The sequence below is a fragment of the Anomaloglossus baeobatrachus genome, chromosome 1, assembly GCF_048569485.1.
Source record: "Anomaloglossus baeobatrachus isolate aAnoBae1 chromosome 1, aAnoBae1.hap1, whole genome shotgun sequence".
Taxonomy (NCBI): Eukaryota; Metazoa; Chordata; class Amphibia; order Anura; family Aromobatidae; genus Anomaloglossus; species Anomaloglossus baeobatrachus.
Window position 1 is genome coordinate 16,615,326 of NC_134353.1, and position 25,789 is coordinate 16,641,114.

Sequence of the window (25,789 nt, forward strand, 5' to 3'; positions counted from 1 at the left end):
AGATTTCATCCAGCTTAAGTATGAAAAGAGCAGATGTGATTGGCTTCCTCACATGTGATTAAAGGAGACTAACAAGCAGGTTACCAGAGGTTAACTCTTGCTAGCCTGACTTTGACTTGGCACACAGCAGGCAGATGCTAGAGTCTGCCTGTGTTGATCAGAAAAAACAGAGAAACCATAGGGCTGAGTGTTAGAAACTGCAATGTGAACAGAGACTGACGCCGCTATGACAGTTGGAGAAATTCATGCAAAACGCCTGTGACAATGGTATTTCCTAGCACCAAAATGAATGTCTATTGTGAACAGTGTGAACAGGGTAAAATGGCTCTATTAGTGTACAGGCCATCTGTCGAAGTAGAGGACCCTCAGCCATAGTCCAGTAGACTGGATCCCTGAACAGTGATCAATGTGATCAGCAGTTAACAATGAAGGTGAAGATCCACCTTCCTAATGTATTTATTCCTGGCCGAAATGATTTTACTGACCTTATTCCATCTGACAGGTTACACCTAGAGTAAATAGGTCAGAGAAATTGCTCCAATGAACTCACAGGAAAGCTATTGACCATGGCATTGGAAAAAGGAGGTGTCTCCAAAGGAAACCCATCAAGTGAACATGATTTTCTACTTACCTGTGTCATTGTCACATGGCAGAACCTAAAAGTGCGATGTGCAGTGGATAGACATGAGCATCATAAGTGTTGCCATTGCTAAAAGCCATATTTTCCACTTATTCCTGAATATGTAATGATCCCTGTGAAATGTAAACACCTCCATCATTAGGAGATCAGCAGATGACTTCTACCTCACTTATCACTATGGGAAATCAGATTCAGCCTTGTGAACGCAGATTGCTGGAATCCCAAATAAGCGACATCGCATGACTTACATTTTCCATACAAGGCTGATATCCATCTGAATATTATATTGGATGGTTGAAGGGGTAGCAGGCAGAGTGCATGTGTATGGAAGCCCACTCCTCATATGTGGACCCAAGATGGACCCAAGATGGAGACGAATGATGTCCAAATTCAGCCCCAATACTGGACTGTGTTTAACAAATAGATTATTTCCCTTAGGCCAGGGCCACACAGAGCACTAGTGTGATGCTCGCATGACACTCGGCTCATGTTGGCAGTACAGCAGAGCCGAGTGTCATGCTAGCATCCCTGCAACTGAGATCCGACTGTGCGAGCGGACCTCAGCTGCGGGCCGGCACTGAGGAGGGGCGGGCCGGTGCTGCGGAGGGGAGGGATTTCTCTCCCTCTCTCCTCTGTAGTTGGCTATTGCCATTCTCGCTCTGCACTCACAATACACCGGTGTACCGCGAGTGCAGTGCGATTTTTCTCTTGTCCCATACACTTGAATAAGTGCGAGAGAAAAGAGTCTCTCATTACACCCGCAGCATGCTGCAATTGTTTTCTCGGTCCGATTAGGGCTGAGAAGAAAAATTGCACATGTGTGCTGACACACAGGCTAATAGTGGTCCGAGTGGAATGCAATGTTTTATCTCACTCCACTCGTACCGATTTTCTTGCCGTGTGGCTTAGGCCTGATGGGGACACAAGCCAAGTGAGCCAAGTGAGCTTGTGCACATTTTCTTCCTGTCACTGAGAGAAGGAAAGGACATTCCTACAAAGGACTGATAAGTAGATCATGCTTTTGCCTTCCTTCTCAATTTTATAGCTAATTTTGCCCTTTTTATGTATGTCCATTATTTCCTTATTTTTACGTTTCATGCGCTGTATATTTTGTTTATTTAACCTGTAATAGTTTTGTCTTCTTGCCCTTTGTATGGCCTGTGGGCAGTGAGTACATTGTGGAGTGGGGTTGGTGCCATGTGCAGCTCCCGGTGTGCGCACCACCACCATTGTGTTCTCTGTCTCCCTTCTCTCCAGGCCAACATCCTACAAGCAGCGGGCCCTGAGAATAGATGGAGCCATCCAGTCTGTGAGCCAGGAGACCAGGAGGTGACTATCCTGAGATAAGGCACCAACATGAGCCTGGCTGAGCTGAACATGGAGAACAACCAGCCCAACAAACAAGCTCTGGAATATACAAGATAGGGTAGAGAAGGGGTTAATGCCGCGCATCAGCCGAATGAAGACGTGTAATGTTGATGAAGATGAGTATTCTTTTATTTCATAGGTGTACGCGTTTCGAGGTGAAAACCTCTTCCTCCGGACCAGTGCATCAACAACAAGTACAGCATACATGAAGATGACAGATATATATATACACACAAGTGGTGAAAAGAACCGCCTTCAGAAACAGCACTGCTCCTCCACCATTAGCCCGGTGTATCAATGAATTACACCAGTTTTGTAATAAGCCTCCTCCGAGATGTGCAGATCTGGTATTCTGTACATTTAAGACATGCGCACAAGTGGTTTGCTTGCTAGATAGGCTTTTTCAGCTTCCAGATGAGGTTCACTTGCAATAAAAGTTACATATCTTGAATTTCATAATACTGTTACTATGGTAAATAGAGATGAGCAAACGTGAAGCTTGGTGTTCAGTACAAACTCAGACCTTTCCAAGAAAACAAAGTTCGGGTGCTTAACTAATGCAAATCACTCGTGCGAGCATCGCTGTGCTCAGGTATGCTCGGTGCTCGGCCCAACCGCTTGCATTGTTTGATTGACTCGCACTGGATGTATAAACATCGTGATCAGATGTAGTGTGCAGCAAAAACAAAAAAGTAAAAACCCCTGCCCTCCCGTCCCCGGAAGAGAGCTGTTTATGGATGACTGCATATGGGTGGAGACCTGAGCTGCCAATCAGTGACTTCAAAGGAAAGTCAGGTCAAGTCCAAGTCTAAAACCAAACTTTAAAGAAGTTCAGCTGGACCAGTAGAACCAAACTTCCACAAGTTTGCTAATCTCTAATGGCAAGCAAAAATGACGTGACCGGCTGTAATTTCAGACTCTGCTGTTTTTCAGCTTCCCCAGGCTCACTCTTCTGTAAACGCCACTTTGTCAACACTCCCTCTTCATGGAGAATTTAAGAAAAGAAGGCAGGCTTTCACAAACTTTGACTTATGGTCAGTCCGTCGGCCATGCCTAGGACACTCAAAGTCTATCTCCCCTTCAGTGGTGAAGTTTTAGGCTGTAAATCACACTTATATCAGGGTACTTTCACACTTGCGTTCAGTGGAGTCCGCCGCTATGGAGAATAGCGCAGTCCATTAACGCACTGCGCTATTCTCCATAGACTTGTATGGACGACGCACTGTAACGCAAGTGTCTGCGTTGCATCCGCTGGACGACACAGCGTCGTTATTTTGACGCTGCACAGGGCGGAAGGAACGCAGCATGTACCTTTTTTTTTGAGCAGCACAACCCGTAGGATTTCACTGCGCATGCTCTTTTTTTTTTAAATCATAAACTTTATTTTGTCTCTCGGTGGCCGAACGTTTAGCTGAGCGCCCGGCATGTGAGAGCGCTGAGCTGAACGACCGGCCGCCGGCATGCCCGCCCGCCGGCATGTGAGAGTGCTCAGCTGAGCGCCCGGCCGCTGGCATGTGAGAGCAATCAGCTGATCGTTCACAATAGCCTGCTGCCGGTAAAACTGTAAAGAAGAAAAAATAAATAAAAATAAAAAAAAAAGCTTTCCGTTGTTTTGTACGATCTTGCGGTGGACGGGATCCGTAGCATTGCGTTGTGTGACGGATGCAACGGATGCGTTGCATATAGTGGCACAACGGATGCTACGGATCCCGTCCAACGCAAGTATGAAAGTAGCCTCAGAGGTATATCTTGGCTTTACAGCACCCGAGGCAAGAATTCAGTTTGGCGCCCCCCCCATGTGACTAATCATTCATATGTGATGTGCACACTTACAGTCACATGATGATGAGCTGCTCTTAATAAGTTTCTTCAATTTTCAAAAAGAAATGTAGGAAGAAAAGCCAGTTGCCACGTGCAAGTATGAAAATCCCAAATGAGTGGAATGGCCATAAGATGACTGCTGGAACCAGCGAGTAAAGCTGAATCCTGACAGTGTGTATATTACATGCTACTAGGATTGGGCTGCACTGCTTACTTCTCAGTTTTCCCAGAGCGCACACTGCACGCCGTCAGTATTCTCTGGTGACGGCAGGGGGAATGGGAGGTCACAAAATCGCAAGTATGAGATTTCCATACATTTGGTCACTTGCCGACTAGACATGAATGGCCTCGCTTAATGAAAATGAATTAAGTGAGGTTGGACATGTCTAGTCAGAATGTGACCAGAAATATAAAAATCTCATACTTGTCCACTCTCTCCAGTGGCACTAGAGAATCCTAAAAGTGTGCAGTGCATGCTGTGAGAACTCAGAAGTGTGCGGTCACATAGAATGATTGCAGACTTTCATCCCAAACCTAATCAAGCCCTTTGATTATAAAAGTAAGCCCTGTAGCCCAATTCTAAGTTAAGGGTCATCCAATTTTACAATTTATGAATTGTTCCTTGTGTGCAGGATCAGAACTAATATGAGCACCAGAACCAGCAGAAGTACAGGAATACAGTATGTCATGATTTTTAAAATCTATATACCAGGCCATTCCAGTGTTTTGCATGGACCATACCTCCCTGCAGGTTTAAGACCTTGTGGGGAGGGGAAAAATGATGCTACTGTACTACTGTCTGCCTGAAATGTTGAGACTCCAAGATGAGTCACCAGGTTGTGTGTTGTGCGTAGTGTCAGTGGTCTTGGATCTAGAGGCCTACGCCTGTCTTTTATCTTGCTGTCTCTGCTTAAGGTAGAAAAGCTTGTTCAGGCCTTGTTCCTTGGCCGGTTCCACACAGCCATGTTGCTTAATTGGCCTATTTGTAGTGTGTTTCAGTTGTTGCCACTTTTCCTGTTGCCTGACCTTAATTTTTGGAAATGTGGAGACTCCAAGTGGGTTCTCCAAGTTGGCTTTTGTCTGTAGTTCCAGTGGTATGGGAGCACCAGCCCTATGCCTGTCTTTTATCTTGTTGTCTCTAGTGAAGGTAGAAATGCTAGCTCAGGCCATGTTCCAGGGCTGGTCCCCAACAGCCATGTTGTTTGTTTGACCTATTTGTAGTGTGTGCCAATTCTTACCACTTTTCCTCTTGCCTGACTTTAATTTTTGGAAATGTGGAGACTCCAAGTAAGGCCTCCAAGTTGACTTTTGTCTGTAGTATGGGAGCACCAGCCCTACTCCTGTCTTTTATCTTTGTCTCTGGTGAAGGTGGAAATACTGGTTCAGGCCTTGTTCCAGGGCCAGTCCCATGCAGCCATGTTGCTTAGTTGGCCTATTTGTGGTGTGTGCCAATTGTTGCCGCATTTCCTCTTGCCTTACAATAATTTTTGGAAATGTGTAGACTCCAAGCTGGGTCTCCAAATTGGCTTTTATCTGTAGTGCCAGGGTTCTGCCAGCAAGAGGCCTACACCTTTCATTTTTAAAATGAAAATGCCAGTACACATTCTGTCTCTAAAGGCCACTTTACATGCTACGACATTGCTCAAGTGATCTCGTTGGGGTCATGGAATTTGTGACGCACATCCGGCCGCTTTAGTGATGTCGTTGCGTGTGACACCTATGAGCGATTTTGAATCGTCGCAAAAGCGTTCAAAATCGCTAATCGGTGACATGCCCTCCTTTTCCCAATTATCGTTGCTGCTGTGTGTACGATGTAGTTCGTCGTTCATGCGGCAGCACGTATCGCTACGTGTGACACCGCGGGAGCGACGAACATCTCCTTACCTGCCTCCACCGGCAATGCGGAAGGAAGGAGGTGGGCGGGATGTTACGTCCCGCTCATCTCCACCCCTCCGCTTCAATTGGGCGGCCGCTTAGTGACGTTGCTTAGAAAGGAGGCGGTTCACCGGTCACAGCGACGTCGCTAGGCAGGTAAGTAGTGTGACGGGTCTGAGCAATGTTGTGCACCACGGGCAGTGATTTGCTCATGTCGCACAACCGATGGGGGTGGGTCCGCACGCTAGCGATATCGGTATCGATATTGCAGCGTGTAAAGCGGCCTTAAGTCAATGCAATTAGGCAGTTCATAAATTAATATGCATTGGAAAAAGCAGTCACACAGCTGCAGAGTTGAGGACCACTATCCAGGTCCAGTTTGATCAATAGCTGTCTGCACTGAACCTGGAGCTAGGGAAGGTCATGTGCGATAACTGTGCAAACCTGGTGATGATACTATGCTTGGGCGACATCACATGTGCATTGCATGGCTCACGTGCTCAACCTGATTGTACAGAAATTGCTAGGGCATTATTCTTGCCTGGATGCACTAATGGAGATGGCATGGTCACTTTGTGCTCAAGTTTTGAAATAGAAATTCCAGGCCACAGCCTGTGTTTTGCATGGGTCATACCGTCCTACTGTGCAAAGACACTGTGGGAAAATGGGGGAGGGGAGCAATTGATGCCACTTTCCTGCTGTTTGTCTGAAATGTTTTTAAATGTATAGACTCCAAGATGGGTCTCCAAGTTGTATATTGTCTGTACTGGCAGGGGTATGGGAGCACCAGCCCTACGACTGTCTCTCATCCACCTCAATATTTCTTCTGTCAATAGCCTAGGAAGCTAATAGTTATGCCAAAACAGTGGTGCTGCACTCTAAAACATATTTTTTGCTGTTTTGGAAGCTTTTTGACCCCCTAAAGGTGTTTTCTCTGCCTTACATTCCAATCCAACGGGGTTTAGAAAGGCTTGGATTCAGTTTGTTGAATTGTTTGGAAAACGCATCATATGTTCGGTTCATTTTGGCGAACTGAGTCTTGAGAGGTTCACTCATCTCTAGACACAACAACACCAATTTTTTGTTGAATTGAACACTAAAATAATACTGGACATGATTGGTATAGTCGTAATCGCACTGATGAGGAGAATCATATAATGAGGTCATTTTTACCACAAAATGTATGCCGTAAAACAACTCCCTAAATCCCATGTCTGAATTTCTATCTTCACAATTTCTCCCCACCTGGAATTTATTTGGTAAAATGAATGATGGCATTCCAAAATAGAACTTGTGCCAATAAAAACAAGCCTCATATGTCTATGTGGACAAAAAAATAAAAAAGTATGGCTTTTGGAAAAGAAAGGGAGGAAAGAATGAAATCACAGAAATGAAAATTTGCAACGTCGCCTATGGGTCAATTAAGAGTTACACATTTTCAAAGCTACCAATGGAGATCTCGAAATCCTCTTTTCGAACTTACTTTTGCCCATGCTCAAGTGTCCGTGCACCAGTTGACTGGATAATGTTGCAAGGTCGGTGAGCTGGTATTTTGTGTTTTTTTACATGGATATATTTGCTGTGGGACCTGGAAACACATGGATCGGAGATGTAAACAGAGATACAAATATGACACATGCTGGAAGGCTTTAGGGCAGGAGATGGAAAACAGAGGTAAAGACATGATGGAACGCTTTAGGGCAGGAGATGGAAAAACAGAGATAAAGACATGATGGGACGCTTTAGGGCAGGAGATGGAAAAACAGAGATAAAGACATGATGGAACGCTTTAGGGCAGGAGATGGAAAAACAGAGGTAAAGACATGATTGAACGCTTTAGGGCAGGAGATGGAAAAACAGAGATAAAGACATGATGGAACGCTTTAGGGCAGGAGATGGAAAAACAGAGATAAAGACACATGACGGAGCGCTGTAGGGAAGGAGAAGGCCAAATGAAGATGAGGCCACCTGACAAGAGGTGCCTACTTCAGGAACATATAAGACTGGAGTTGAACTCTCTTCGATAACTTGCAGTCATTTCACAAAGTGCAAGAAGTGAGAGAAGAGCGAGATTTAGCAATGTCGTCAATCCCAGGTAACAAAGTATTAATGTTGACCCCATCGAACCTTCTTCTATCTTTCACAATTTTGCATTTTTTTTACTTTCTTTCATCATCATCATCATCATCACCATAACAAGCATCTAATTTTTTATGTTTTCTACCTTTTTTAGTATTTCTTTTTCATGTATTTATTATTTCGTTCCCATATTATGGCAATAATATTAGCTATATTTATATAACGCTGGCATATTCAGCATCACAGATTTTTGGTTTAAATTATTTTTATTTTTGTTTAATTTACATCCAAGACTTTGTACTACAAATACAGTAGAAAACCCACCCTTTGTGTCCCTGTGCACTAAAAGGTCCCTAAATTTTCCCTGTTAGCTTGTAGCTGTCTATCAGTGGGGGTCGGCACCCTAAGGTTAAGTTGATTGGTGCACCCACTCCACGGTGGCCTACCCTTCCTGTTTATTCCGGATTAGTATAGGTAAAGACACCTGTGTAGAGGAATAGATATAGGTGTTTGAAGGTTGCTGGATAGATATGACTTATCACCAGTCTAGATGGGAATTATAGGACACTTAAAATCGTGTTGACCCATTTGATGGACTAACCCAATTTTTACGACTTAGGGTGCCGACCCCCACTGATAGGCAGCTACAAGCTAACTGGGATAATTTAGGGACCCTTTTAGTGCACAGAGACACAAAGGGTGGGTTTTCTACTGTATTTGTAGTACAAAGTCTTGTATGTAAATAATAAAAATAAAAATAATTTAAACCAAAAATCTGTGAGTAGTTTCAAAAAGGTAAATAATAACTGTGAACAAAACATATTCAGCAGCACTTTATAAATCAGAAAGAACATGTCTAGATAAAAGAAGACATAACACTCGTGGTGTGCGAATGCCAAAATATTCGGGTTTGGATTATTTGTCTCTAATATTTCATGCTATTTGTGTATTAGTTATGAATGATTAACCTAATGCAAGTCAATGGGAAGCTCAAATATTTTCCGGCATACCCTCCCAGAATATCTTAACAAAACAGAGACAGTTGCTCGCTGTAGTGCTAAGATACCGTATTTTTCGGACTATAAGACGCATTGGACCATAAGACGCACCCTGGTTTTAGAGGAGGAAAATAGGAAAATAAAATTTTAAGCAAGAAATGTGGTCATGACACACTGTTATGGGGCGAGGATCTGCTGCTGACACTGTTATGGGGTTAATGTCCCCAAATTCTCTACTAAAGTACCCCATCCTGGTAATGATCCTCCTGCCTTGTATATTATCCCCATCCTTGTATGTATGTCCCCCATCCTAGTATAATCCCCATGCTGATAAATACCCCCATCCTAATAAATAATCCCATCCTGGTAAATACCCCCATCCTGATAAATACCCCCATCCTGGTAAATACCCCCATCCTGATAAATACCCCCATCCTGGTAAATACCCCCATCCTGGTAAATACCCCCATCCTGATAAATACCCCTATCCTAGTATATGCTCCCATCCTGGTATATGTCCTCATCTTGATATATGGCCTGCATCCTGTGGCACACATAAAAACATACATTTTTATACTCCCCTTTTCTCACTCCATGCAGCATCGCTCATCTTCCTGTCTGTACTAGCAGCAGCACCGCTGACCTGTGTGGAGCCATGCGCACAGCGATTACGTCATCACTGTGCGCATCACTCTCCACACACATCAGCGGGCAGGCAGAAAGGAGGTCATCGCAATGCTGCAGGCAACAGTGACTAGTGAGCATACTTATTCATTGCCCCCCACGTTGATGATGATATACGGTGGGGCAGGAAATATAGCCACACATATTTACTTGAGGCTGTAGGAGCCAGGGATGATCACGCGGGCCAGTTGTTTAGTATGCACACACCCCCCGCCCATCATCCCGCCCACCTCTCAGCGCCGGCTTCAGGGCTGAGAGATGATGGGCATCGGGATGCAGTGCATATGAAATAAGACTAATGAGCGGGCCCACGTGGTCACGGTAGGTGCTGCTACAGTCTGCTCTTGCCGCTGATGACCTGCTCCACCACCACTGCAACCCCCTTCCCCACAGCCATCAGACTATAAGACACACCCCTCACTTTCCCCCAAAATGTTTGGGAAAAAAAGTGTGTCTTATAGTCTGAAAAATATGGTATGTATAATGTCCTATTAAAATTCTTAATGTCCCTTATACCACCCCCCACCCCAGCACTAGCACAGATCGCCATGATGATCCTTTCTGATAGGCCTGAGAGTTTTGGTATTTACGACCAGGGGGTTGGAGCAGCTGGAGGCAAATCTGTGCACACAATAACATTTCTTTGTTGTTTTAAGTAGAAAAGCTATTAACCCAGTTTTTAGGTGCCACGTTAATGCTAGAAAAAGAGCACCATTTGGCTTTGCTAGGTGATCGCTGGTATCTCAACAAATGGGTATTGGCCAATAAAATCATGCTAGATGCATTGTGTTTGGTATCTATGTGAATGAAGAATCGAGATACAAAATATGACGCTAATATCTCTCACCCGTGTGGCCCAGGGGCAAAGATATGCAAAAAACTAGAATTACCTTATTTTTTTGAAGCCCTCGGCTCAGCCCACAAGGTATCGTAAAATGAGGTCACAGATGAGAGGGTGAATTTAGGTCTTAAAAGTCAGAAGCCCATTTTTGACCTTGGTCAGTACTGGAGGGCATACCTAAGTGATGATGCATCCAGTTTGTCTACTGGAGACCTCCCTCCATAAAGTCGGACATCACTGCCTATTCTCAGATTAAATATATAAATTTAATAGCTCGTTCCTACAGGTCTATTTACGAATCTGAACCCGAAGAGCCTTTTGCTATCTTTAACAGGTATCCGGACTACCTGTGGAAAGTTTGATGGTCGCAGCGAAATTATTGCTGTGTAGAATTATTGGAGTGCTACTTAAGGGTACCGTGGGATATATATATATATATATATATATATATATATATATATTTATTTATTTTTATTTTTTTTTTCAATTAGGGGGAATCGGTGATATATACATTACCCATGCTGGGAGACCTTCAATATTTGACATTAGCAGCTCAGCAGCCTCATTTTCTTATTTTCAGGCAATACCAAAATGTGTCTGCCAACAAGGGGGTGCTAGAGCGCAGTCTGATCGTGACAAATTGGTGAACAACGGGTGGATCTTGTGAGACCCCCACTTGGCTGTTTGTGACATATAACAATGAATATAGTAATATAGACATGCATTACTGTTATGAAAAACATCAAAAAATGAAATACCAAGTACACAAAAACGGGCAGTTTTATGTGAGTCCAACAGCCAAAGCAACCTCTTAATGTTGGGTCCCTTTCAACGTAATACCTCTCTTTGGGTTAAAAAACCTACAACTATTGGGCGGACAGGAACCTGCAAATAAAGAATTAAAATCGCCTAAGGTTAAGGAACAGGAGTGCTCAATCAGAAGGCATGACCCTGTAATCTAATAAAAAAGACTGATGGTACAACCTATCATTCTAGTGTGAACAGGTGCAAACTGAACATGAGATATATTAGCAAAAAAGAGGCTGTTGCACTCTCTAGTGCTAAGATGTGTAAACAATCCGAGGATGCCTGGCTGGGCTGTAAAAATTCTGAAATGGATGGAAACTTTCTGAAATTGAATGGGAACAGCGCGGGGAAGATGCCTGGATGCCTCTCTAAAACAGATTGTTTCTGGGAACAATGTTGATACAGTATTACGTCACTTTGACGTGCGGTCCCCTACCTATTTGTGAAAACCAATATAGGTAAAGTAGACAACTGTTGTGTGCTTTATCTTGACTGGTTATTAATAATAAATGCTCCTCTACAATGTTTTTTTTAATTATTTAAATAAATAAAAAAAATATTGTGGGCTCCTGTCCATTTTTAATAACCAGCAGAGATACTGCAGACAGCTGGGGACTGGCATTCTCAGGGTGGGAAGGTCCATGGTTCTTGGGCCCTCCTCAGCATAAAAATAGCAGCAAGCAACTGTCCCACATTTAGTGCTGGGAATCCTTCACTTATTTATTTCATTTATTGTTCTCTGTGTATCCTACCACTTTAACTGTGTGTCCTTAAACTATAATTTTTGTTATGTTGTGGCCCCCTCATGGGTTCCTCTCTTAAAAAGGTCTAGGGGAGCTGGTTGTGGCCCTTATGTTTAGCATCTCCCTGAACCCCAAAATCTTTTTTCACAGGAAGAGAGTCAACAGTTGGAGGCTCCAAATTCTAGCATTGGTAGACAGCCAGTGCAGATTTTTGGGGTACTATTGGGCCTAACTGGGCTTCAACAAAGGGAGGCTACTAGTTCCTGACCCTCACTGTGGCCTTCTAGCTTGGAGGGATGGGTAATAATTTTTGGGAATTCTTATTCTGTTGGAATGGGTTTACAGTAGACCAGCATGCTGGTGTAACTTTATGTAGCACCTTTAGTGACTTGGTGTGATTCATCACATTGAATACTTAGATTTTGGAAACACACAGAGGTTGCACACATAACACTTCTGTCACTTTGAGAAGGATCTCTTACAAATACCTTTAAAAAATGTTCAGTGTTGTGTAGCAGGTTTGATACCTGTGTCAGGAAAATGGAGCTGAGCAGCCACAAAACCAAGTATTTTCATCTTTACTAATAAGTTATGGAAGCAAGGACCTGTACCATGGTTGTTGTGCTGGCATAAAACCTGTTTTAGGTTAGGGTGTGCTTGTATAAGAGAGTGGGTTTCAATCTGCATCCGCTTAAGATGTCATTGCCTTTACAACAATGTATAATGTGTATTTATATGTATAGTGGTACTAAGATGTTTAAATTCCCCGTGTGTGTGTCTATAGGCGCAGTGTTACCAGCCACTATTAGATGTCGACTCACCAGTCCTGGGTTCCCTAGTTGGAAACAGAAGCGTAGACTAAGGTATAGTGACAGGACTGAAAGAGATAACCAGAGAAGCCAGCCTGTGGTGAAGGGGATAAAGTGCAGAGTATTTCATTGGCTTGGAGAAGTAAAGGCTGCTTTACATGCGGCAATTCATCGTGCGATCGCATGTGCTATCGCAACCGCCCCCATTGTTTGTGCAACACAGGCAATTTGTTGCCCGTGTCGCACAAAGTCGTTAGCCCCCGTCAGATGTACTTACCTCCCAAACGACCTCGCTGTGTGTGGCGAACATCCTCTTCCTGAAGGGGGAGGGACGTTCGGCATCACAGCGACATCACACAGCGGCCGGCCAATAGAAGCAGAGGGGCGGAGATGAGCGAGATGTAACATCCCGCCCACCTCCTTCCTTCCGCATTGCCAGCGGGATGCAGGTAAGCTGCAGTTCATCGTTCCCGGGGTGTCACACGGAGCGATGTGTGCTGCCTCGGGAACGATAAACAACCGGCGCGCAGAAGGACGTTCGATATTTTGAAAATGAGCGACGTGTCAACGAGCAACAATAAGGTGAGTATTTTTGCTCGTTCACAGTCGCTCGTACCTGTCACACGCTACAATATGTCAAACGATGCTGGATGTGTATCACTAACGACGTGACCCCGAAGACATATCGTTTGATATATCGTAGCGTGTAACGGGCCCTTTAGAGTAATGAGTAGAGTAAGTCACGGAAGAATTAAATGAAATGAAAGCTAATGATAGAAAGTGAAATAGGGTCTTACCTAATAAACATATGAAAGGTGATGAGGAATACTGCTCAGCTTGTGTGGTTGTGACAGCCAGTATCAAATCACGTAATCAGCTGCTGCAGAGTCCACACGCACAAAAGCCGGTAAAAATCAGGAACCGAGTAAAGGTCGAACGATTTCTGCACTGACACAAATCCAAAAGTACTGAAGTGTAGGTGCTTTTATTCTTCGCATTTCATTCTGTGTCCTCACTTCATCAGAAAATCCACCAAAATTCGGTGGAATTCCCAATAAAGAAGTGAGGACACACTTCATTAGTTTTGCATTTGTGTCATTCCTACAGCAGGTATATACAGATAATATGTCACTGATATATTCTGTACTATAGCTGATACCAGGAAGCAACACTGTTTTTCTGTTGGCTGAGGAACCACCCCTTCTTTAGATAACAGCGTCTGTGTACCTCAGCTCAGGAAATTCCTTGCTGCATTTTATCATTAGCAGGGATAGAAACTGAGGCTTCCTTTTGTGGCGCCCCTGACCTGGTCAGGCACCACTGAGTACTGCACCCATGCTGGGGGCAGTACAATACAGGTAATCCAGAAGGCTGACCAAGGTGTGACTACGCAGGCGCATAGTAATCAGGTCTCACACATCTACCTTTGATAGGACCCCTGGGGAATCCAGGAGGGGGCGCAGCCTCCATGTCCACTCAAGGGGTGTGGTAGAGAGCCTGGTTGCTAGGTGGCGTAGGCAAACAGAGTAGTGAGGAGTGAGCCGAGTTGGAGAGTGCAGCTCAGGGAGAGCAGACGTGTGAAGCAGACCCTGAAGTGTTGTGAATGTCAGTTATGCCTTGGTTGCTGGGAGGCTCCCTCTTGTGGCCAGGAATGGTTTGGACATAGACCAGGTGTGTTGAGCAATGGGCGTTTCCATTGCTAACTCTCTGCTTATTTAAATCCTGGTCTGATAGCAGGCTATGCCGGATGTCAGTTGTTCTTTGTTCACCAGCCTGCTTCTTTCTGCTCCACACCTCATCTATCCCAGATAAGTGTTTTGCTCTTTATTTGTTGTTTGGTTCTTTTACTCTTATCTGAGTTTGTCAATTGCTGTGGTTGTTTTCAGTTTGTTTGCATGCAGGGATCTTCCCTCTCAATTGTTTAGCTGGGAAACTCCCTGCAGTTATGTTTGGAGTATTGCTTCTATTAGTCCATGTGTTTGTGGCCTTTTGAATTTGTAATGATTCCTGTTTTCTGTTCATTGGTATGACAAGAGCACCTGGTATAGGACGGAGTGCAGATTGTGAGATCTGAGGGCCTTTTTGTACTATCAGGAATTTGGAATTTTGCAGGGTTTTTCTCTGGCCACCATCAGCCCCTTTCCTGTACTTTCCTATTTTAGTCAGTGGGGGCCTCACCTTTTGCTAATCCTATCATCTATCTGTGTATTGTGTTTTCCTATATCACCGCAGTCTTTGAATGTGGGGGGCTTGCTATTCTTTATCTATTTTCTGAGGCAGAGAGTTTTTCATCGTTCCTTCCTTTAGGACAGCTAGTTATCCGTCTGGGTTCGCAGTGCACAGGATGTTAGTTCACCCCTCGGCTACTTCTAATTGTGATGGTTAGTAAGGGGATGGCGGCCAGATTAGTTGCCAATGCTCTTGTCACCTTTTACCAATGATTTATGGTGGTCTTCCATGGTTCCGGATCATAACACTGAAGCCTGTTGCAATCTAACAGCGTCCGCGCAGTGACTACCGACCGGGGTGATCGGTCACCTGGGAGTGCCACCTGAAATCCACCCAAAGCTAGGGAGAGCAACGGGGTGGCAGAGTAAGGGGACTGCCAGGGAGGTACCAGGCCCGAAAGGGTAACAGGTCCCAGTGCAGAGATTATTCAATTTTCTCCTGCCAAACCTGCCAGTGGGGGCACTTCAGACCCTCATCATACCACCACAGAGTCCGGAGCCACGAAGCAAAGAGAAGGTCCATAGTTCACAGGAGGCAAGCACCCGGAGTGACCTGGTCCAGGCTACAAGCAAACGGGCCAAAACAAGGGGAGAGAGGCATCAGCAACTTCCCTGGGTGACCCCAGCAGGGCTTCAAGTAGGGGTCACCCCAAAACACACAGGGCTAGGAAGACGAGTTGGTAGTCACCCTCATCAGCCAGCCGGAAGGATACCTGGTTCCAGCCTGGTTCATCCCAGCTACGCCCAGGTTACTCACCCTGCCATCACCTGTGAGTAAAAACCCTGAAAGACTGCCTGGATTGTGTTTGAGTCATTCTGCGCCTTTTGGTTCTACCCACTCAAAATGGGCCCTGGGGCTAGCCCTACTCTCGGAGGGCCACACCACCTAACTGCACTGGCCAACAACCCCAGGCGTCCCTTAACCTGCAGTGGCGGTCCCCTGACTGCAATACCGAGAGTAGCGTCATGAAAATCCTAAAGAGAAGGTTCCCTACCTGTGACCAGACTGTTCCTCCACATGCAGTCCCTGAAGGTAATGCACCGACACAACACCTGTGGGGCTTCACAACTGGTGTCATGAACAGGATAAGGACTAGACCTGTTAAGACAGGTGACCATGTACCTGGGCGGTCCGCTTGGAAAATTGGAAACGCCGCCATATTGCCACCATGAAAAGCGCGCCAAAGAACAACAGGAGCCCACGCTAGAAGAAGTTACCACCCATGAAGAGGTGTGGCTACAGAGAGAATTCCTTCAGAGTCCTGACCTCGCAAGTGATAAGAGCAGAGGTGGTGTGCAGAGACGGCGGGAAGGAGAAGAAGCCACAAGCCTTCTGCTGAGAGAAGATCGTGCAGAGAAAATGGCGTTCACACACAGCGATCCAGAGCTAGGCCCCGCTACCTGGTGGGACTGGGAGCTGGACCAGTGGTGTGAAAGGCTGGAGGCGAAGGTGATGCAGCAGATCTGGGAAGGAGGCCCAGAGCTCAGAGAGATGGCTGGAGTCATCTGGGCCCGCAAGAAGTGGACGAAGAGGCAAGCAATGCGCCGAGCGGCGGCTACTCGGACTCCAATGATGCCAAGCCTGGGTGAGTCCTGTGTTGCCCCTGCCCGCACGAGTGCACCGATCCCCGCTACCACGCCCGCGGTCCCCGGAGAGACGCCCGGTGCGGCGTCGCCGACCCAGCCCGCAGCCACACCAGGCTCGGCCTGCCAAGTCCAGGCCGCCGCCATGCCAGGGCCAGCTCGCCAAGATCCCGCCTCAGCAGCGACGCTCATCCACACCACAGGAGCGACGCTGACCCAGGCCACAGCCACGACAGGTGCGGCCCGCCAAGTCCAGGCCGCCGCCATGCCAGGATTGGCCCGCCAAGATCCCGCCGCAGCAGCGATGCCCATCCACGCCGCATGAGCGACGCCGACCCAGGCCGCAGCCATGACAGGTGCGGCCCGCCAAGACCAGGCCGCCGCCACGCAAGGTGCGGCCCACCAAGACCAGTCCGCAGCACCGCCAGGCTCGGCCCGCCAAGACCAGGCCACAAGGCCATCTACCACGCCTGTAAGGCCAGAGCAGATGCCACTCCCCAGCCCAAGGATGGGACCTCCCATCCCCACCTGGAGAAGACCCCGAATACATGAGGTTCAAGGAGGATCTGGAGGCCCATTTCCCAAAGGAGATGGTGGACCGGTATCTGCTCCCTCCGCATTCCCACAAGAAGGCTCGCTACCAAGAAATGGGATCCCTTTGCCCTGGGGTGGTAGAAGGCTTCAGCTAAAAATCAGGGTATGGCTTTATCGTTGCACCTGGCATGAATGAAGGCATATTTGTGAGCAAAAGGGATGTAAGAGCCCACTCTGTACATGGGAGACTTAGTGGAGTTCACAAAACATCGAGGAGAGCGTGGTTGGTATGCGCTAGATGTTACGCCATGTCCTAAGGAACTTGACTGTGGCCCAGCTGCCTCTACACAAACCCTAAAGTCAAAGGAAACAATAGAACTAGACAGAGAAAAAGAAACAGAAACAGAAGAAGATAATAAAGAACTAGAAAAAGACACCAATAAAGGCAAAGAACCAACAGAAGATACAACCACAGATGACAACAAAAGAGACACAGAAAATATGGAGAATGACAGGTGCCACAGCTCTACAGGCCAAAGCCCTGGTAAGGAGGAAGAAGAGTCCGTGTAAAGTAAAGTAACAATCACAGCAAAGTTATCAGTTTACAGTTTGTAATGTTGACAAAGTTTAAGAAATGCGCCCACATAGACTAATGTGAGAAACCCCTTTTGCACTTTGAAAAATGGACCATAGGCTATGAACTAGCTATAGCCACAAACTCTCGCAGTGTACATAGTTACCCCAGAGGTACAACCACCAGAGCCAGCCTGTTTAGGGGCCTGGCTTGCCTGTGACCAGGGAGCACGCCTGTTTATGGGGCCTGGCTATCCACCACAAAGAGAGTACCTGGTCAGAACCAACTGCGGAGGCCGCCTCTACATCCTGCCAGAAGAGGCTGAAGGCACTGCTCCACCAGGCCAGGTATACCCTGAAACCACCAGACCACGAAAGCCGCCTCTACATCCTACCAGAAGTGGGTGAAAGCGCGGCTCAATGGGAGAGGAAGATTGGAGGAAAGGTCTGGGGAAGCGGATGGCCCAGACCTTGTTGCTAAAAGGACTGGTGACCTACCTCCTGAGAGGGTTTTGTGTGGGGTAATGGACTTGTTGGTGGAGGGTGGTGATGTATGGTACCTGGTGGTTTTAAAATGTTTTATGCATTTTTTTAAAATGTTGTCTTGCAGCCCAAGGACGTGCTGCTGATAACTAAGGGGGAATGTGGTGCCCCTGACCTGGTCAGGCACCACTGAGTACTGCACCCATGCTGGGGGCAGTACAATACAGGTAATCCAGAAAGCTGACCGAGGTGTGACTACACAGGCGCATAGTAATCAGGTCTCACACATCTACCTTTGATAGGACCCCTGGGGAATCCAGGAGGAGGCGTAGCCTCCATGTCCACTCAAGGGGTGTGGTAGAGAGCCTGGTTGCTAGGTGGCGTAAGCAAACAGAGTAGTGAGGAGTGAGCCGAGTTGGAGAGTGCAGCTCAGGGAGAGCAGATGTGTGAAGCAGACCCTGAAGCCTGTTGCAATCTAACAGCGTCCGCGCAGTGACTACCGACAGGGGAGATCGGTCACCTGGGAGTGCCACCCAAAAACCACCCAAAGCTAGAGAGAGCAACGGGGTGGCAGAGTAAGGGGACTGCCAGGGAGGTACCAGGCCCGAAAGGGTAACAGGTCCCAGTGCAGAGATAACTGCCATCAACTGTGAGTAAAAACCCTGAAAGACTGCCTGGACTGTGTTTGAGTCATTCTGCGCCTTGTGGTTCTACCCACTCAAAACGGGCCCTGGGGCCAGCCCTACTCTCGGAGGGCCACACCACCTAACTACACTGACCAACAACCCAGGCGTTCCTTAACCTGCAGTGGCGGTCCCCTGACTGCAATACCGAGAGTGACGTCACGAAAATCCTAAAGAGAAGGTTCCCTACCTGTGACCAGACTGTTCCTCCACGTGGAGTCCCTGAAGGTAATGCACCGAGACAACACCCGTGGGGCTTCACACTTTCCTGTCCTGGTACCCACAGAACCCGTGCATTCTACCCACCTGCTCATTTTTGCCACACTATTTTATTTGCCCTAAGAGCTGACACATTTTCTGCCATCCTAAAAGTGTCTGGAATACTAAGTTAGTGTTCCTTTCCTGTCCACTGACCCACAGAACCTGGGCACTGTACCCACCAGCTCATTTTTGCCACGCTATTTTATTTGCCCAAAGAGCTGACCCTTTTTCTGCATTCCTAAAAGTGTCTGGAATACTAATTTAGTGTTCCTTTCCTGTCTACTGACCCACAGAACCCGGGCACTCTACCCACCTGCCCAGTTTTGCCACGCTATTTTATTTGCCCAAAGAGCTGACACTTTTTCTGCCATCCTAAAAGTTAATGTTCCTTTCCTGTCCACTGACCCACAGAACCCGGGCATTGTACCAACCTGCTCATTTTTGGCACGCTATTTTATTTGCCCAAAGAGCTAACACTTTTTCTGCATTCCTAAAAGTGTCTGGAATACTAATTTAGTGTTCCTTTCCTGTCCACTGACCCACAGAACACGGGCACGCTACCCACCTGCCAAGTTTTGCCACGCTATATTATTTGCAAACTGTGCTGCCACTGTTAGGGCCATACAAAAATTGTCTGCGATAGTCAGTGTTGGTTCTTCAGCTGTCTATAAAGCTAGATCACCTCTGCATTGTACACAGCTGTCCATTTTTGGTACGCAATTCTAATTGCAAACTGTGCTGCCACTGTTAGGGGCATACAAAAATTGTCTGTTATAGTCAGTGTTGTTTCTTCAGCTGTCAATAAAGCTAGACCACCTATGCAATCTACACCACCTCTCAATTTTTGCTACCACATTTTAAGTGGCCAATCTTGTCGCTAACAAAATGAGTGGCAAAAGGACAGATGCTGGTGGAAAGGGGAACAGGCGTGTTGGAAAAGGAAAAAAAGTTTGTGTCCGTGGGGAAGGTGGGAAAGCTGCATTAACATCTGCTGAAGATAGGCCATCTTCCAGCAAAAGTAAGATGTCTACTACTTTCTGTGGACAATCCGATGAGCTCCCTTTTTAACGGAACCAAACAACTGTAACAAAGGTAGATGATGCACAAAAAACATGCTTGAATGGATCTCAAGTGCTCCAACAAGTGGCCTCTCTTCCACCTCAACTGCAACATCCAAAGAACAACACTCCTCTGAGTTGTCATCCCAATCGCACTTGCTTTCTCCCAGCTCTCAAGTCTCCACCCGCCCTGCAGAGTATGGTGGAACAGAGATGGCTGAGTCTGCAGAGCTGTTCAGTCACACAATAGCCTGGGAATCTGAGGTCTGCTCCCAAGCTACAGTGAGTACAGAACAGGAAATGGTCTGCAGTGATGCCCAGAAGCTTTGTGAGTCAGATTCAGGCCCTGATGACCAAGTTTCTGAGCATAATGTAGACCCTCATTCCCAAACTGTAACACCTGTGGGTGGAGACAATGAGGAACATACTGATGACGATGAGACGCAGATACCAGATTGGGATGACAACTTAACTAGTCAGTCAGGGCAGGAAGAGGTTAGGGCGAGGGGAGTGCAAACACAACGCTTGATGATGAAGTTCTAGATTCCACTTAATGTCATCCCACAGTCAGGCACTCGAGGAGGTCACCAGAGGCGGTGGAGGAGGATGCAACTGACGACGAAGTTAACTTGCGCCTTCCTGGACAGAGTCGGAGTACTGGAAGCACGTCAGCAACTGCATCCTCAGCTACTACTTTGCCTCTGAGCACAAGTCGGGGCGGCTCTGCAGGTCACATGGCCTCTAAGCCTTGCCTAGCCTGGTCCTTTTTTGACCTTGCACAAGATCTCCCAAATCATGTGATCTGTAAAATTTGTCGGCAATCTATAAGTAGAGGCCAAAACCTCACCAGTTTGACAACTTTTTCCATGAATCGTCACATGAATAACAAGCATAAGTCTCAGTGGGAAGCCTAATGTGCTGCAATGCGGCCTTGCGGAGCGGGCCAACCATCGTCTGCCCCTTCAAGTGCATCCGCGCGCTCTTCATCTTCTATGACTGTGGGGACAGCTGTCAGACCTGTTTTTCCATGCAGACCTTCCACCACTGTAACCGCAACAGGCAGTTAGCTTTGCAGGTCGTCAGTTAGTTTGGAAGGGGAAACAAGTGCTGGTGTAGAGCTCTCTCAGACATTGACAGCACCAACTTTGGATGAAGGCAACATCATGTCTACGCCTGCACTTTCCTCACAAACCTACAGTTTTCCAGGGACACCCTACTCACCACCGTCTCCACACAGCAGCCAGATCTCGGTCCCTAAGATGTGGAAAAATAAAAGGCCATTTCCTCCGAGCCATGACAAAGCTAAGAGGATGACTTTATCCCTCTGTAAGCTCTTGGCTACCGAAATGCTGCTTTTCCGCCTGGTGGACACAGAGGATTTTCGAGACCTTGTGTCCATCGCAGTGCCCCAGTACCAGATGCCCAGTCGCCACTTCTTCTCCAAGAAAGGTGTGCCTGCGCTACACCAGCATGTCGCACACAACATCACTGCTTCCTTGAGAAACTCTGTGTGTGACAGGGTGCATTTCACCACTGATACTTGGACCAGTAAGCATGGACAGGGGCGTTACATGTTGCTGACTGGGCACTGGGTAACTATGGTACGAGGTGGAGAAGGGTCTGCTGGACAAGTCTTGCCGTCCCCACGGCTTGTGCGTCAATCCTCTGTATGTCAAAGTTCCTCCAACGCTTCTGCCTCCTCAACCTCGTCTGGGTCCCCCACCTCTGCCCCAAGCCTGCCTGGTCAGGCCACCCGCGTTGTAACTGCGCACAAGGAATCCCGCACACCTCCCTACTATGCTGGCAGCAGAGCTCAACAACATCAGGCGGTCTTTACCTTGAAATGTCTTGGAAATAAGAGTCACACAGCGGAGGAGTTGTGCTCATCTGATGCGAGCGAGTTTCGTGAATGGTTGTCTCCACTCAACATGAAGCCACGGAAGGCCGTGTGCGACAATGCTGCAAACCTGGGTGCGGCCCTACGCCGGGGCAAGGTGACACACGTGCCTTGTATGGCTCACGTGTTGAACCTTGTTGTCCAGCAATTTTTAACCCACTATCCCGGCCTAGATGGGCTTCTACACAGGGCACGGTCACTCTCTGCTCACTTCCGTCGTTCAACCGCCACAGATGACCGACTTACATCGCTCCAGAAGTCTTTTGGCCTGCCGGTTCATTGCCTGAAATGCGATGTGTCGACACGCTGGAATTCGACTCTCCACATGTTACAGCGACTGTGGCAGCACCACCGAGCCCTAGTGCAATACGTTATGACGTATAGCCTGGGCCAACGAGATGCAGAGGTGGGTCAGATCACGCTGATAGAGTCCTCTCTGAAAATACCTTCACTGTCTTCCAATTCTTCACCGTATCCAATTCAAACTACTATCACTGACCTACAAAGCTGTCCATAATCTGTCTGCTCCATATATCTGTGAACTAATCTCCCGATACATCCAACACGTAATCTCCAGTCCTCCCAAGATCTCCTTCTCTTCTCTTCACTCATTCGCTTCTCATCCAATCGCCTCCAAGACTTCTCCCGTACATCACCAGTCTTCTGGAATTCACTGCCTCAATACGTCCAACTATCTGCTACACTAGTAAGCTTCAAACGAAACTTGAAAACTCATCTGTTTAGGAATGCCTATTGTCATGGTTCGCCTCCCTGTCCACATGGCTAGGGGGCGGAGCCTTCTCTCGAGCCTCACTTCCAGACCCTGGATGCCTTAAAAGCTGGCATTTCCAGTGAACCAGTGTCGGCTATAAGCTTAGCACTGCTTTGCCTGTGATTGCTGGTCCTGTGAGTGATATCCTGATCTGTCTGTTCCTGTGTCCCCGTGCCCTTGTCTGTGTTCCATCCCCTGGTCGTCCCTCCTGTCCTCTGTCCCCTTTCCTATTTCCCCACTCGGTTGCTTCCTTTGGTACTGACCTTGGCCTGACTTTGACTTCGCTTTTGTTCGTCCCTCCGGTCCTGCTTCTGCCCGTACGGTGTTTGACCCAGCCTGTGTGACTATTCCTTGCATGCTCTGCAGCTCTGCTTCTCAGCTGTGCTTTGAGGTAATGCATGAGAACGCTGTGAATTCACTTCCTGGTTCTCATTGCACTGTGTAGTGTATTATGCTACAGAGCTCTGGCTCCCCCTGGTGACAGCATTACACCTATAATCTTCAATGACCCCACTGCTTCACCACCGCCGGAGCTGCTGCCTCACCACTGTGCGGAGCTGCCGCCTCACTATCACGTCAAGTACTATTTCGTCCCCATTATCCTATAGAATGTAAGCCCGCAAGATCAGCTTCCCTCTGTACCAGCCTGTCTATTGTATATGTATTCTTCAGGTAACTCCTTCTCATGTACAGCACCATGGAATCAATGGTGCTCTATAAATAAATACTAATAATAAATAATAATATACTATCGTGTAAACCCCTCTTTAGGGAGGACTTTGGGGGAGACACTAAAGGGGGCTTTACATGCAACGATATCACTAACGATATATCGTTGGGGTCACGGAATTCGTGACGCACATCCGGCGTCGTTAGCGATGTTGTTGCGTGTGAAACCTATGAATGAGTGTTAACGATCAAAAATACTCACCTAATCGTTGATTGTTGACAAGTCGCTCATTTTTAAAAAATCGTTGCTGGTGCTGGATGCAGGTTGATCGTTGTTGCGGAGGCAGCACACATCGCTACGTGTGACACCCCAAGAACGATGAACAACACTGTAGCTGCATCCTCCAAAACGAGGTGGGCATGACTTTCATGCGAATGCTCTCTGCTACTATTGGACGCCTGCCGTGTGTCGTCGCTGTGACGCTGCACGAACCGCCCCCTTAGAAAAGAGGCTGTTCGCTGGCCACAGCGACGTTGCTAGGAAGGTTAGTATGTGTGAAGGGTCCTAGCGATATTGTGCGCCATGGGCAGCGATTTGCCCATGACACAGAAACGACGCGGGCGGGTGCTTTCACCAGCAACATCGCTAGCGATGTCACTGCGTGTAAAGCAGCCTTCAGGGTCTCAGCAGATTTGCCAAATTTATCTAAATTAGAGTATTGATCAGTCAAAGACAAGCAAAAATACACAAATCTCTGTCTGTACACAAAGCCTGTCTCTCTTCACTATTTCTTATTTTTCTATTACTGTTTTCCACTAATAAAATATACTAATTGAAACATTTTTAATTAGGATTACCATACATGTCCACTGGTTACAGGCAGATTATATATCTTGAATTATGGTTAAAATGAAATATAATTATGGCCAGGTGGGTATTCACTAGCAATAATGGCCACCGAGTATTCCCTTTCCATTCTAAAGGAAAGTTCCTTTGATGGACAATACAAATATATTTTGGTTAGTATCCACATACCATCGTTCTCATCAATCTCTTCTGAAACATACAAATTGTAACGCCTGCCTGGATCAACAGACTCAGGTGGGATGTAATGGACAGACAAGAGGGAAGCCACTCACCAAGCAGGACCCCCAGAACCCTGAAACCCTTTAACCCCTATACAGGGATTTGGAATTACACAGGGCCCTGGAGATCACTACCTGTGGAAGGCTGCAGTCCGATGAGAGTAGTCGTCAGGCAGGGTCAAACCAGGAATAGCAGAACAGGGACTGAATCGGCAGACAAGGACGTAATCAGAAAACGTACCAGAGGTCAAATCCGGATCGGGCAGCGAGGTACAAAAACAGCAGACAGAAGGGTAGTCAGGAAACAAGCAGAAGTCAGCACACAGGAATCACAAAACAGAATAGGGTGGACCAGGAGCCAGGAAATCAGAACTATCTCTGGCAGTGGTCATGTGACAGGAGGGGGAATAAGAAGGGTGTGGTGTCTTCCCATTGGCTGCAGAAGAATGTTGTCAATTTCAGCTGGAAGACACACGCCACCTACAGTCAGCAAGTGGTACTGCAGGTTCCAGGGAAACCCAGCCTAGTGGATGAGCGGAGCCTGTGCTCCGTAGAGCCACGGGCACTGACTCCTCTCCCATCACCAGCACTATCCATGGTGGGAACACGGCGTCGTCTGGCGATTGGAGCAGAAGTCGCAGGAGCGGACTCCGGTGGGGACGTGACACAAATTCCACACGGAATCTGCAGAGCATTCAGCACAACTGTTTCTCTTTCAATCTCCCTAAATATTAGTTACGTTATTGCTTCACAATAAAGACAGAATATTTGGTTTCAGCTTATCTCATTCTCACAAGTGCGACTATGCGTTTCCCTTTTGTAATGTTCCTTAGTTTTATCTCTGGTGCCAATTGACCGGGGATCACACCTAATCGGACTCCCTTATACGCTCAGGATTACAGTATATTTCAATCCTTATACTTCCATGTGGTCATTCTGTTCATTCAAGGAGTCTCATACCAGTTATCTTCTTCATGCACAATTATTTGACAAACAAATATTAATACACATATGCGCTATCCTTCACCGTCTAGACACATATCTTTAACGTGCGCACGGAGTAGTTTCTTACAGTGGTCTTCTCATAGACCACGTACAAGGACCCTCAACTTACAGAAGACAAAGTGGTCTTCAATTGAGTGAAGAATTACCCTTACTATAATCTTCAGGACGCCTCACTTGAACAAGGCGAATCCAATACACAATCCAATACTTCTATTACATCCAAAACATTTCCCAAGTATCAGTTAATTTATTCCGAAATCAGAGGCCACCAGACGTCTCCAGTTTGCTTAA

The 25,789-nt window shown here is 46.9% G+C and overlaps 1 protein-coding gene across 1 annotated transcript in view; it reads left to right on the top strand.

The window, feature by feature from the left end:
- Positions 1 to 7,710: 7,710 nt before the first annotated feature.
- The window catches only part of LOC142303972 (uncharacterized), a 62,525-nt gene continuing 44,446 nt past the window's right edge, over positions 7,711 to 25,789 (top strand). Inside the window, exon 1 of the mRNA XM_075345902.1 lies at positions 7,711 to 7,799. Within this exon, the coding sequence (XP_075202017.1) occupies positions 7,784 to 7,799 (16 nt within the window). The 5' untranslated portion in view covers positions 7,711 to 7,783. The remainder of the gene's footprint in view (positions 7,800 to 25,789) is intronic.